The 14112-nt window shown below is 53.5% G+C and overlaps 1 protein-coding gene across 1 annotated transcript in view; it reads right to left on the bottom strand.

Moving 5' to 3' along the window:
• Positions 1-1612: 1612 nt before the first annotated feature.
• The window catches only part of VPS37B (VPS37B subunit of ESCRT-I), a 30897-nt gene continuing 18397 nt past the window's right edge, over positions 1613-14112 (bottom strand). Inside the window, exons 2-4 of the mRNA XM_040250731.1 lie at positions 6220-6391; positions 4535-4617; positions 1613-3835 (exon numbers count right to left, since the gene is read on the bottom strand). Of these exons, the coding sequence (XP_040106665.1) occupies positions 3332-3835; positions 4535-4617; positions 6220-6391 (759 nt within the window). The 3' untranslated portion in view covers positions 1613-3331. The remainder of the gene's footprint in view (positions 3836-4534; positions 4618-6219; positions 6392-14112) is intronic.

The raw sequence follows: 14112 nt of genomic DNA, 5'->3' as shown, positions 1-14112 counted from the left end.
AAAGCCTTGCTGGTGCTTTTTCTGCCAAGAAGTGTCCGGCTCGTTTCCCAAGGGGAGGGCTGTGACTCTGGGGCGCCTGTTTGCTGAGTCTTAGGGCTTTTCCCTAAGAGGCCTCTGTTCCCAGCCAGAGGCCCCCACCCAGCCCTGTGGGAAGCTGTACCCCTTTCAGAAAGGGAGGGGTGAGGCCGATTCCTGGCAGTTAAGACTTTCACCTGAATGTCCCACGTCTGAGCGTGGTGGCGAGCCTGACTCCTGGCTGCAGCTGACTGCAGTGGCGACATGGTCTTTAAACTGGGGAACGCACTGGGCGTCGAGGTTCCACAGAGCGCAGTGGGCTGCACCGCACCCACCTTCCCCAACAGCACCCTGGGCACAGCCTTGGCCAGCTGCCTCAGAAACCGCAGCCTCCCCGCTGGCCGCCAGCACTTGGGGAACCCAAGGACGATGTAGGTCGGGGGAGAAGCAGGTCACCTCGGGTGGCTCCTGCCCTGTGGCCTCCTGCAAGCACCCCGCTCCGGGGCTGTGGTTTCCTGATCACGAGGTGCGAGGGGCAGGTGAGGTCAGCTGAGAAAGGGCTCCGAGAGCTGGAAGGGCACGGGGAGGGAGCAGCGTCTGACCGTCTACTAGGGAGACGGTTTCAGCCAACAGACCAACGCACCCGGTTCTCACACCAAATCCAAACCAGTGCAGAAGCGTGCGTGCTGACTACACTCACGACCCCAGCGGACACACCTTTCCGTGGAGCCCCCACCAGTGAGCACGCTACCTCCCACTCTGGCTGGGGCTGGGCCCTGGGCCTCCCTGGACGGGTCCTGAGCAGCACGGCCCAGAGGAGGGGGAGAGATCAGATGGGGCTGCGAGCAGGAGCCAAGTGCACTGTCCAGCCCCCTGGGAATAGACTACAGATCTGCCTGTAAGCTTCCTAGCAGCCACCGGGCAAAGAGAAAGCCATCAGACATTCTTGTAAACAAAGGCAAGTTGCTTTCTCAGCAGAAGCCCCCCTCTCGCAGGTTTCCTCAACACCCTCAGCACCATGAAGGGAATGCCGCCTGTTTCATGCAGACAGCAACTGGGAAGCTTCTGCGGGGTGGCTCCAGCGCTCGCACTCCTGAGAGCTCCTCCCAGGGGCACGGAGGCCGCGGCGCACCTCAGCCCGGGGCCACGGCCCGAGGTTCCCCTTGCCACCCTCCAGCAGCGCACGATGCTGCCACGGGCCCCCTCCGAACACCTGTGGGTGAGCTTCTGGAGCTCTAGTCTACCTGAAATCAGCAGAGAACGTCCTCACCAGAGCTCCCAGCGGCTGGCCTGAACCCAGAGGGCACCCTGAGTGCCCTGCTCTGAGGTGCTGGCAGGGCAGCCCGGACCCCAAAGGCACCTTCTGAAGGAGGAGGGAGCGTGCTATCCTCGTGACGTACCTTGAGAGGCTGATTAAAACACCGCTGCTGTGAGGGCTGGGGCTCCTGGGCCAGGCGGACACCTCAGCCACCTCCACAGCCTTCCGTGTCTTAACTTCAACCACCTTTCCGGTCCGCTTCGCTGTGGGAACGCTGACTGCTGAGACGCCAGAACCAGACACAGCACAAGGCTCCCCAGGCAAATGAAGGGCGGGCTGTTATTAACAATTCTCTATTTATTAAAAAGGATCTTACAGCTTTACAGCCACAGCGCAGATGTGGCCCTGGAGAGACGGCGAGGCCAGCTTGGTGGCCCCTTCCCCCCATCAACGCCGACCGAGCGCATGCGTTTGGCTGCGCCCCTGGTAGGAGGCGGGCACCCCCAATGGCGGGGCGGACGGCAGAGGTACGGGGTGGTGGCACCACTCTCGAGGTTCAGATGTGACAGGCCCACCTGACTGGCAGGGCAGTAAGTTGACCTGTACAGTTGTTCTCTTGAAAAACAGTTAACGATACAGCAGAGTTCAAGTCCAGGAGGAGAAATGTACAGTCATCGAGGACAAAGGGTGGTGGCCTCGCCCACGGCCTGCTGGGCCAGAACCGTCTGAGCGCCGCCTGGATTCTGTCCTCTGGGCTGCGGCCTGCTGGCGAGTCATGGGTCCGAGTTCCACCACTCAACACAGCTTTTTCCGTCAGCAGGTGGAGGAGGGCACCACCACCCCCAACCCCCTGCCCTAGCTGGGCCCTGGGAATCCGGCACACACGGCGCATGCAGATGAGCGCCCGGGGGGCAGGGAGAACCCGGGGTGCAGCCAGGGCCTCAGAGCTCGTCAGCCCCCCTCCACACCGAGGGGCTGCTGGCTGCCGTCGCACCCCTGCCCCACGCCCAGCCAGAGGCAGAGAATATTGGCTATGAATAAGTATCCTGGTGCAAGGTGGGTGGACTTTCCTGCCACCTGCAACACGACAAGGAACGAATTCAGACAAGACCCCCGGCCTGGCCGGCCCCTCCCGGCACCAGGTGAAGCTAAGGCACAGCACGGGCCTGCAGGTGCGACCATGCGCTGCTTGCACGAAACGAAATTGCGTCACTTTATCTGCATCTCAGCCTGCTCAGAACTGTATGTGCATTTTTCCAAAAGTTTCCCTGAATGGTCTTGTGAGTGTCAAAAAAAAAAAAACCATTTTCTTCCCCAATATAAAACAGGAAAAGTACACACGTAGTAAAAACACCGGAGGAGTAGGTCTTCACAGAAGCCTGGGCTGGCTCGAGGAGGAGCAGCAGCTGGGGACGGCCTCCATGTGCCAAGCCCAGCTCCCACCCGCCTCCTCACCTGGCCGTGACTTGCCGGCCTCTGGATGTGGCTGGGGGCCAAGTGCAAACTCTGTGGGCAACTGTGAAGCGTCCAGGGTTGGGGAGGGAGGGACTGGGAGGACCGCCCACCCCACACAGGTCCAGGGAGCACCTTCCGGGCTGGTTCACCCGACCAACCCCCACCGCGGCGGCTGCAGTGGGTGGTGGGCTGGGATGCACAGAACCGCCTTGAAAACAAAGAATGATGAACCGTGCTTATTAAATAAAGCTGCAACAGCAAGACGACGTTCCAACGTGGGAACAGAGGTGTGTGGGGGGGAGGGCAGGCTTTTTTCCCCAAACTCAGGGGCTCATCAACACAGAACAAGAAACCATACTGAGAACACACACCAGCTTGACCTCAGCCATGCCCGGCCAAGCCCCCACGCACAGCTGCCTCGGTGTCCAAAACCAGGGTTCTACGTGTATCACCATTGACCTATGGCTCTAAAACCAGCCAGACGCCCTGCCCCGGGCACTGGAGACCCTGGCAGAGCAGCCGGTGCCCACAGTCTCCATCTGTGTGTGTGTAGCCCCGGCCAGCAGGCAGTGAGGGAGCCTCCCAGGGAGGACAAGGGCCGGCTCACTGGAGGATGAAGCCTGGCTGGTGTGGGGGCAGCCGGGGCGGGGGTCTCTGGGGCAGCGCTGGCGGGTACGGTGGCGACACAAACTGCTGTGCAGAGAAGCCCTGCTGGGCGGGGAGGCCCCCTCGGGGGGGCAGGGGCGGGCACTGCGCGACCGGGTACGGGAGGGCCTGTCCTGAGCCCACAGCAGTGGTGAACGGCGTGGCTAAGCGTCCTGCAGGCACCGGGGGCGGCGGGGGCGGCATGCGCCGAGGCACCACGGAGGGGGGCCCGCTGGCCTCTGGGGCGGGGTAGGGCAGGGGGGCGGCGGGGGCCAGCTCAGGCATCCTGGGCGGCAGTGGGGTGGGCGCGGGGGCCTGCGGCAGTCTCTGCCCCTTCAGCACCATCTCCTGGAGCTTCTCGATTTTAACCCTTCGCATGTGGGCCAGTTTCCGCTTGCTCTGATAGACGTCTATGAAAGAGTCCAGAGGTAGTTCTCCATCGAGAAACTTCTCAGCCATGTTCTGAAGGAGCAGGAGAAACTTGGTCATGGGCCGGGCGGGTCAGCCGTTAGGGGAGGAAGACCCCCTCACCGACTGGGGCAAGGGGAGACGGGGCGAGCTTCCTCCCAACACCCGTCCCCTCCTCGCTGCAGACCGTGGCCCACCCAGGACAGGGGCCAAGAAGAGAGGAGGGCTGGTCCTGTCCACCTCCCGGACCACAAACTGGATGGGCAGCAGGCCCTGTGAGAGCGGCCTTCAAGCGACAGGGCCCGAGACCTGTTTCTTCCCTCCGCTGGCTGCGACCTGGCATGCTCATCCCACGCAGGCCAGCGGGACAGGAACCTGCTCGTACCCACAAGGGCCACCCCGCCCAGTGGGTCATCAGACCACAGGGCCCAGTTTGGCATCTCGCTGCCCGCCCCAGTGTGCCACAGCGGCTCAACTTTTGACCCCGATTCGTTTCCTTATCACTGAGCAAGGCTCGAGCCTCAGGTGCTTGGCGGGCTGTGCCCACAGGCCCCACCCAGCCAGCTGACCCAGACAGATGGTAACTCAGCCGCTGGCACCCACAGGCCAGGTGCTGAGTCTCAGCACAGCACGCACCCCTCACTGGAAGACCTGGCCGCCCTGCTGCTCCCCTAGACCCCTGGCCGGTGCACTCCTCAGCCCACAGGCCCGCCTGCCCCAACCTGGGGTGTCCCCTGGGGCTGCCAGAGTTACCTCAGTGTCTTCCTCAATCTTGGCCCCTTCTGCCTGCAGGAGTGCTAAGAGGGTCTCCAAGGAAGCACTGCTGGACTGTTTATCTAGAAGAAGCAGGAGGCACAATGCGGTCAGGGGGCACCGGCACCCACTCAGAGATCGCCCCCAGCCCCTCGGAGCGACACACCCCACCTCATGCTCTCAAAGAAAGTGCACTTTAGCTGGAGAGGCGACAGGGGAGGCACACCCAGTGAGCGGACTTTCCAGGAAGCAGAAGGGGATGCGGGAACACGCAGGAGAGGAAGGAGGCCACACGACGGGGGGTGGGGGGCTGGGGGGATGTGTGGGGGTGTGGGGGGGTCTGTGCCCGAGCTAGGGCACCCGTGCCGCCACCCGCCCCACGATACAGGGGCGATCACTGTGCACCTGACCCACCCTGCAACCACCCCGTTACTTCCTTAGGATTTCTGAAGGACAATTTACATAAACACCTAAAGTAGACACACCTTCAGTGCGTGTGTATAAACCGCCCCTCAACCCAGACTGAGACAGGACGTCTGCAGAGGCTCCAACCCTGCTCCCAGAGGTGCTGACGTCCACTCTGCAGGAACGCTGCCTGGTTCTGAGCTTCACCCAAGAGGACTCACGCAGGGTGCTCCGTGCTGGCCTCTCGCTCCACACGTCTCTGAGACCATCTGTGTGGCGGCACGAATGGGCAGCTCGTGCCTTTCAACGCCATGTGGCACGGAAAGCTGCGTATCACGACTTACCCATCAGTCCAGAGACGGGTGTTTAGATTGCTTCCAAATTTAGCTCTTACAAATAAAGCTACAACGAGCACTCTTGCGTGTATCTCTTGGTAGACGGGAACATCCGCTTTTGTGGGGGAGTCGCCCACCAGGGAGGCTGAGGAATCAGAGCGCGCAGCTCCACCGCACCAGGTGCTGACAAGCAGCATCTCCAGTTCTCACGCCTCCCAGCAACGCAAGCCCCGCGTGCCCGCCAGCACCATTGTTACCAGTCTTTTCGCCTCTGCTCAGTCTGGTCAGGCGTGTTACAGCACACGCTTTTTACAGTTACAGAGATACGGGGCTCAGGGTATCGGATGGTACTGAAACACCACTAGAGAGTGATTTTTTTAGCTTCTCTTTCTTTTTGGCCACGCTGCATGATACATGAGGTCTTAGTTCCCTGGTCAGGAACTGAACCTGGGGCCGTGGCAGTGGAAGCACCAAGTCCTAACCACTGGCCCACCAGTGAAGTCCCTTTTTAACCTTCTATGAATCTCAGAGTTCCCTTGAAAGCTACTTAGGCCTCAATGCTAGTTAACTCCTGCGTCACTTCATAATGGCTGCAAATTAAAGTGTGACATTAAAATAAAGTATTCCAGTGATCAATCTCTTTCAGCATTAACTATGAGGGCCTAACCTCACAGGATAAAACATTAGTTGTATTATCATAATTCAGAATATTGCCTTTTTTTCCTATGCTGTTTGGAAAAGGTGCAATCTTGTTGAAAAGGCAATCAAGTCTCTCTCTAAACTGGTAACACAATCCTATATACAGATGGTTTTTGGCAGCAGTGATCACTGTCTTAATCTGAAATTGTTCCCTAAATAACATTTCTTTTCTGGTTAGTGCAAAAGCTTGAAAATGCGCCCTTCCATCGGCTCTTTACTCTTGAAAGATCACCCTGAAAGCGTTACCTAGCTTGGTCTTCTTTATCTGATAGGCCTCAAAGAGCACCTGGAGCTCCTGGTACTTCTGGGTCAAACAAGCCTTCCGAGAGTCCAGCTGGGGCTGGTAGAGGAGGTTTCCTTCTGCCAGGCTCCGGTTGCTGGCCAGCGTCATCTCCTTGTTGAGCTGAACGTTCTGTGTCTGAAAGGACCAGACAGGTGATGAGAAGCGGCGTGTTAACCCCCCGAGCACCATCCCCGGGGCCACGGCACCAAGAGCTCACGTTTGGCTGGTCAGCTGCCCCCACCCCAGATCCAGCCCCGATCTTGAACACTGCTGTCTGTTCTTAAAGAGCAAGGCCATTTCTCTCCCTCTGGCCCACAGGCTGGGCTTTGTCCGGGGACCTGCGAGGCTTTCGTGCCCGGAGCTTTGCTGTGACCAGAATTCCTTACTTCTGCCACGGAGCTTTGCTGTGACCAGAATTCCTTACTTCTGCCACTGTGCTCTTAGAAGTGACTGCTCTAAACATTCGGAGCTAGGCTTTTCCTAAACAAGTTGTTGCTGCTCTAGAGAAGTGAAAGAATAACTTACCAGAGGAGGGCCGGTTGGCATGGTGTCAATTCAGGCTTAGTCACCAGAATCTGAGATCAAACATGAAAGCCTGGGAAGGAGCCCGCTCAGGGGCCCTGTTCTACTCCATCCCCATGCCCACCGCAGGCTCTCTGCATCTGAGCAGGGGCCCAGCTCCTGGCCACTGGTTCACCAGTGCCGCCGGCCCAAAGGCGGGGGCAGGGGATCTATCTGCCAACAGGGGTTCTGGGCATCCAGGGGGTGAAAGGCTGTGTGGGGGTGGAGAAGCCCACCTGGGCCTCAGTGAGAGGGGCAGTGGGAAGTCTGAGAAAGGCGAGGAAGTGCTAAAGAAACATAACCCAAAAGTACACCTGAATGAAAAAGCAAAGCCACGGCATCGTGCGTCTAGCTCAGTTCCCGTTCCCCTCACTTGCTGGGCGGTCCTCCAAGGCCCGCAGCCCCCTTGCTCCCCGGATGTGAAGAATCCTTTGCCCCGACCTCACTCAGAAGTGCTCCTTCAGCCCCACACCAGCCATCTTGTGGTCCACCCTGTAGTAATACTGTTTACACCCCACCCTACCCCACCCCACCCAGGCTATTTTCGCTGCTACTTCCTTCCTCCTGCTCCTCTGACTGTAGATTCCTGGCCTCAGCGCTGACCTCCCCCTCCAGCCATACCTGTTTGGTGCTTGTGTACAGTTCCCAATGCGTACGTGTGGGCACACGCACGCACACACACGTGTGAGAACAAAGAAAGATCTTGGGAGGCCCTGACCACTGAGGAGTGGGAGTGGGGACGAGCCTCTCCTTCAGTTCAGTTGCAGTCGTGTCTTACTCTTTGCGACCCCATGGACTGCAGCTCGCCAGGCTTCCCTGTCCATCACCAACTCTCAGAGTTTTCTCAAACTCATGTCAATCAAGTCGGTGATGACATCCAACCATCTCATTCTCTGTCGTCCCTTTCTCCTCCTGTCTTCAATCCTTCCCAGCATTTTCCCCAGATTCTCTGCTTTGAAGACACCTAATCTGCATCTCTCCACCTCACTTCACGGCAAACAGATGGGGAAAAAATGGAAACAGGGACAGACTTTATTTTCTTGGGATCCCAAATCACTGCAGATGGTCTGCAGCCATGAAATTAAAACACGCTTGCTCCTTGGAAGAAAAGCTATGATAAACCTAGACAGCATATTAAAAAGCAGAGACACTACTTTACCGACAAAGGTCCCTACAGTCAAAGCTATGGTTTTTCCATGTATGGATGTTTGAGAGTTGGACCATAAAGAAAGCTAAGCTGCCGAAGAATTGATGCTTTTGAACTGTGGTGTTGGAGAAGACTCTTGAGGGCCCCTCAGACTGCAAGGAGATCCAACCAGTCCATCCTAAAGGATATCAGTCCTGAATATTCATTGGAAGGACTGATGCTGAAACTCCAATACTTTGGCCACCTGATGAGAAGCGACTCATTGGAAAAGACCCTGATGCTGGGAAAGACTTAAGGTGGGAAGAGAAGGGGACAACAGAGGATGAGATAGTTGGATGGCATCACCGACTTGATGGACAAGCGTCTGGGCAAGCTCTGGGAGTTGGTGATGGACAGGGATGCCTGGTGTGCTGCAGTTCATGGGGTTGCAAAGAGTCAGACACGACTGAGCAACTGAACTGACTGACTGATCCACCTGGATGACAGGGCAGGGCCCTCGAGATTAGGCTCAATTTAAAGCAGAATTTAATTTAAAATAGAAAATTAAGCCTATAGTTTAATATAGTTTAACACTATAAATCTGTGCAGTAGAAACATTCTCCTCTCTTGCTGCTGCTTTTAGCCAGCAAGGAAAATGGGAGCTGGAGAGACCTTCCAGACGACGGGGGGAAACAGACTCCAGTCCTGAAGGGCACTTACAAAATTTTGCCCACACAAAGACCCCGAGGAAAGAAGCAGTGACCCCTACAGGAGACTGGGCCAAAACTACCTGCTGGAGCTGGAGGCCCCTATGGAGGCGGGCCAGCAGGGGCTCACCACAGGGACGGGGGCGCTGGAAGGTCCCCCTTGGCATAAACCCTCTTGGAATTCACCATTAACCCTACCACAAAGCCTACAGACCCCAGGGCTGGGTGGCTTCAGGCCAAACAACTAGCAGGGAGGGAATGCAGCCACACCCATCAGCAGAAAATTGGATTAAAGCTTTACTGAGCAAGGCTCTGCCCACCAGAGCAAGACCCAGTTTTTCCCATCACCAGTCCCTCCCATCAAGAAGCTTACACAAGCCTCTTAGCCTCATTCATCAAAGGACGGACAGAAGAAGCAAGAAAAAGCAGTCTCACAGCAGCTAAAACAAGCCCTATTATAGAAAGTTAATCACGATGAAAAAGCAGAAAGTGATGTCTGAGATGAAGGGACAAGATAAAATCTCAGAAAAACAACTAAATGAGGTGGAAATAGACAACCTTCCAGAAAAAGAATTCAGAATAATGATAGTGAAGATGATCCAGGATCTCAGGAAAAGAATGGAGGCAAATAATGAGAAGATGCAAGAAATGTTTACCAAAGACCTGTGAGAACTAAAGAACAAACAGCTGAATAATACACTAGAAGGAATCAACAGCATAACTGAGGCAGAAGAACGGATCAATGACCTGGAGGACAACCATGGAGACCACTGCCACAGCCGAGAATATAGAAAAAAGGATGAAAAGAAATGAAGACAGCCTAAGAAACCTCTGGGACATTAAACGCACCAACATTCACATTATAGGGGTCCCGGAAGGAGAAGAGAAAGAGAAAGGAGCTGAGAAAATACTCCAAGAGGTAACAGCTGAAAACTTCCTGAACATGGGAAAGGACTTCCTCAACCAAGCCCAGGAGGTACAGAGAGCCCCAGGAAGGATAAACCCAAGGAGGAACACATTGAGACATATGATAATCAAACTGACAAAAATCAAAAGACAGAGATAAAATATTAAAAGCAACAAGGGGAAAATGACAAATAACATACAAGGGAACTCCCATCAAGCTATCAGCTGACGTCTCAATAGAAGCTATGCGCCAGAAGGGAATGGCATGATATTAAAGTAACGAAAGGGAAAAACCTACAACCAAGAATACTCGACCCAGCAAGACTTGCATTCAGATTTGATGGAGAAATCAAAAGCTTTCCAGACAGGCAAAAGTTAAAGAGAATTCAGTACCACCAAACCAGCTTTACGACAAATGCTAACTTCTCTAGGCAAGAAACACAAAGAAGGCAAAGACCTACAGAAAATAAACCCAAAACAATTAAGAAAATGGTAATAGGATCATACATATTGATAATTACCTTAAATGTAAATGGATTAAATACACCAACCAAAAGACACAGACTGCTGGGTGGATGGAAGCATGCACGAATGCACTTCTGCTCACCACATCACTGCCTGACCCCACAACTTGCATATAATTATTTTATATTGTTAATCATGTGCCCATTATGGCTTGCAATCGTAATTATCTTTTATTGTTTGTCTGGCTATTGATTGTGAAAACTGATAAACATCTTTTACTATTGTGATTATGCAACTATTACTCAGTTAATACCTCTGTATCATGACTGGTCAACAGAAAAATAATAGAACTCTATATATCACCAAAACTAGGATCCAACAGAAAACCTGTAATCACTTTTTAAAATCCAGATGCATATCAGAATCAGCTTGAAATTTTCTGGAAAATTAAAATACTCAGGTACTGCTTTTTTTTTTCCCCTAGAGTTCCAGATACGTTTCTAATGAGCAGTCATGTTTAAAAACGAGCAGATTACATGATGATCTTTTACTTTTATCTAGTTTGTTTCACTTTTTCTATTTCATATTCAGTGCTCCCATCTCATTTAGTTTATGTTCTCCAATTTCTCTGTCTCTTTTTTTGATGCTCTTTCTTAAGCCTTTATCAAGTGCAGTAAAAAAGCTTTTGTATACACATCAGTTCAGTTCAGTCGCTCAGTCGTGTCCGACTCTTCGCAACCCCATGAATCGCAGCACGCCCTCCCTGTCCATTACCAACTCCCGGAGTTCACTCAAACTCACGTCAAACGAGTCCGTGATGCCATCCAGCCATCTCATCCTCTGTCGTCCCCTTCTCCTCCTGCCCCCAATCCCTCCCAGCATCAGAGTCTTTTCCAATGAGTCAACTCCTCGCGTGAGGAGTTTCAGCTTTAGCATCAGTCCTTCCAATGAACACCCAGGACTGATCTCCTTTAGAATGGACTGGTTGATCTCCTTGCAGTCCAAGGGGCTCTCAAGAGTCTTCTCCAACACCACAGTTCAAAAGCATCAATTCTTCGGTGCTCAGCTTTCTTCACAGTCCAACTCTCACATCCATACATGACCACTGGAAAAACCATAGCCTTGACTAGATGGACCTTTGTTGGCTTTAAAGTAATATCTCTGCTTTTGAATATGTTATCTAGGTTGGTCATAACTTTCCTCCCAAGGAGTAAGCGTCTTTTAATTTCATGGCTGCAATCACCATCTGCAGTGATTTTGGGGCCCCTCAAAATAAAGTCTGACACTGTTTCCCCATCTATTTGCCATGAAGTGATCGGACCAGATGCCATGATCTTAGTTTTCTGAATGTTGAACTTCAAGCCAACTTTTTCACTCTCCACTTTTCCTTTCATCAAGAGGCTTTTTAGTTCCTCTTCACTTTCTGCCATAAGGGCGTTGTTATCTGCATATCTGATGTATACATATATATATGTATAATATATATATTTTAGAAAACTTATGAATTTTTGCCTAACTAAAAAAATTTGGCATTTTGATTCCACTTGTTTGACTTAGTATGAATAGATTGCTAGATTTCTGATTAAAAAACAGATACGCAACAAGCAACAAAGGTCCTCTGTACAACACAGGGAGCTACAGTCAATATCTTGTAATAACCTCTGATGGAAAATAATTTCAAAAATACCGTATGCATGTTTATGTAACTGAACCACCTTGCTGTGCACCTGAGACACTGTAAGCCGACTACACGTCAATAAAACACATTTTTTAAAAAACAAAACAAAGATAAACCTGGAAAACAGCTCAGAAACACCTTTTAAACAAAACAGGCAACTACCATACCATCCAGAAGTTGTGTGCTTTGGCATTTATTCCAGAAAGGTGAAAGTTTATGTTCACAAAAAAACCCTACACATCAATGTCCAGAATGGCCTGCTACGTAATCAAAACCTTGACGCCACTCAGGTGTCCTTCAGCGGGCGAAGGGCTTCATCACAGTGCACCACCCACAGCAGGAGCAGGGCGCAGCCCTGGGAAAGGACAAGCTGCTGAAACACGTGGACACCCAGGTGAAGATCCAGGAGAGTCGGCCGAGCCGGGGGAAATGCACGACTCACAGGGGCGCATACTCTGACTCGGTGGACACAGCATTTCTTGAAATGACAGAACTATAGAAACGGAGACTGGTTCACGGCTGCGGGGAGGGACATGGCTGTCAGAGGCAGCAGGAAGCCCTCACGGCCGTGGTTCCCTGCTCTGTTATCGGTGTCCAAAGCCTGGTTTGTTGTCACTGGGGGAACCTGGGTGAAAGGGCACACAGGATCTCTGTGTTATCACTTACAACTGCACGTGAATCTACAATCACCTCTAAATTTAAAGTGTGAAAGTAAAGTGAAAGTGAAGTGGCTCAGTCGTGTCCGACTCTGTGACCCCAGGGACTACAGCCTACCAGGCTCCTCTGTCCATGGGATTTTCCTTGCAAGAGTACTGGAGTGGGGTGCCATTCCCTTCTTCAGGAGATCTTCCTGACCCAGGGAATGAACCCAGGTCTCCCGCACTGTAGGCAGATGCTTTACCCTGAGCCACCAGGGAAGTCCAAATTTAAAGTTTAGTTATAAGTAAATAAATAAACTGCCGAGGGGCTTCCCTAGTGGTCCAGGGTAAGAACCCGCCAGCCAGTGCAGGGGCCACAGGTTCAATCCCTGGTCCGGGAAGATCCCACATGCTGCGAAGCAACCAAGCCTGCGTGCCACAACTGCTGAGCCCGAGCCCCAGAGCCCACGTGCCGCGGTGACTGAGCACGCCCGCCCTGCAGCCTGAGCTTGGCAGCAAGAGACCACAGCGACTCGACAGCAGCCCCGCTCGCTGCAACCAGAAAAGGCCAAGAGCAGCAAGGAAGACCCAGCACGGCAAAAGTCATGCAGCTTTCTTTAAAACAAAAAATACAAACAAACTGTCGCTGAGATCTTCTGCTCCTGCTGGTCTCATCTGATGGACAAGAAGGGAGCAGAGGGGTTCAAGGTCACAGTCCAGACCCACCACCCGGGGAATTCTGGCTCAATCAGCTCTGTGTGTAATAGACTCTGAGAGGGGCAGGCATGTTTCTGTCCTCAGATCACTGAAAATGGAACAGAACTCGCCGTGCCCTGATCTCTGAGCCGGGGGTGACCTGGCCCTCACTCACCCCACCCCGCCAGTTCTGAGAGCCAACCAGGCTCCCCGCAAGCCCCGGCTTAGCGCCTTGGCCACAGAGGGGCCCCAGCTGTCCTCTCTGCCACCCCCGTCCCGGCACCGTGTCGCTCTCCTGTCGCTGGTGACAGTCAGCGAGCACTATGTCTGTGTCCCCACTCGCTCAACCCCTCTGGAGCGCTGACAGGTCCTGTCGTCTGTGGTGGGCCAAGCACCCAGCACACAGCGCCACTCAGCAAGATCTGCTGAATGAAGCAGAGAGACCCTCTCGGCCCCTAAAAAGCCAGTCACGTGAGGCCAGGTCTGGCAAACAAGGTGGGTAAAAAAAAAACACGGAGTTAAAAAAAAAAAGAGCTGTGCTTGATGCCCCAAATCCTTTATGCAACAGATGGGCTCCCTTAAAAGAGCTCTTAGAGACTTTGTGGGGTCCCAAGACCCTCTGTGGAGAGTCTCACTCACCCTGGATCTAAGGGTGATCAGATCAGAAATTTTCCCATGTCTTCAGAGAACTGTCAAGCACCACCACCTCCAAGGGCTACCATACAGCAGGGGAAGAGGAGGTGCGCATGCTCAGTCATATCTGACTCTCTGCGACTCCACGGACTGAAGCCTGCCAGGCTCCTCTGTCCATGGGATTCTCCGGCAAAAACACTGGAGTGGGCTGCCGTTCCCTTCTCCAGGGCATCTTCCCGACCGAGGGATCGAGCCCCCGTCTCGTGCGCCTCCTGCACTGGCAGGCAGACTCTTTACCACTGAGCCACCTAGGAGGGAAGGGGGGTGTCCGCAAATCCCCCACGCCCAGACCAGTCCTGGAGTGTCTTCAAAGCCCCCGGGCGATCCCAATATCCAGCAGAGCATCCGGCCTCACAGCTCCGCCCTAAAATTTGTCTATGAATAAA

The sequence above is a fragment of the Oryx dammah genome, unplaced genomic scaffold (assembly GCF_014754425.2).
Source record: "Oryx dammah isolate SB20612 unplaced genomic scaffold, SCBI_Odam_1.1 HiC_scaffold_12, whole genome shotgun sequence".
In the NCBI taxonomy this organism is placed as follows: Eukaryota; Metazoa; Chordata; class Mammalia; order Artiodactyla; family Bovidae; genus Oryx; species Oryx dammah.
This window is presented reverse-complemented; position numbering and strand designations above follow the sequence as displayed.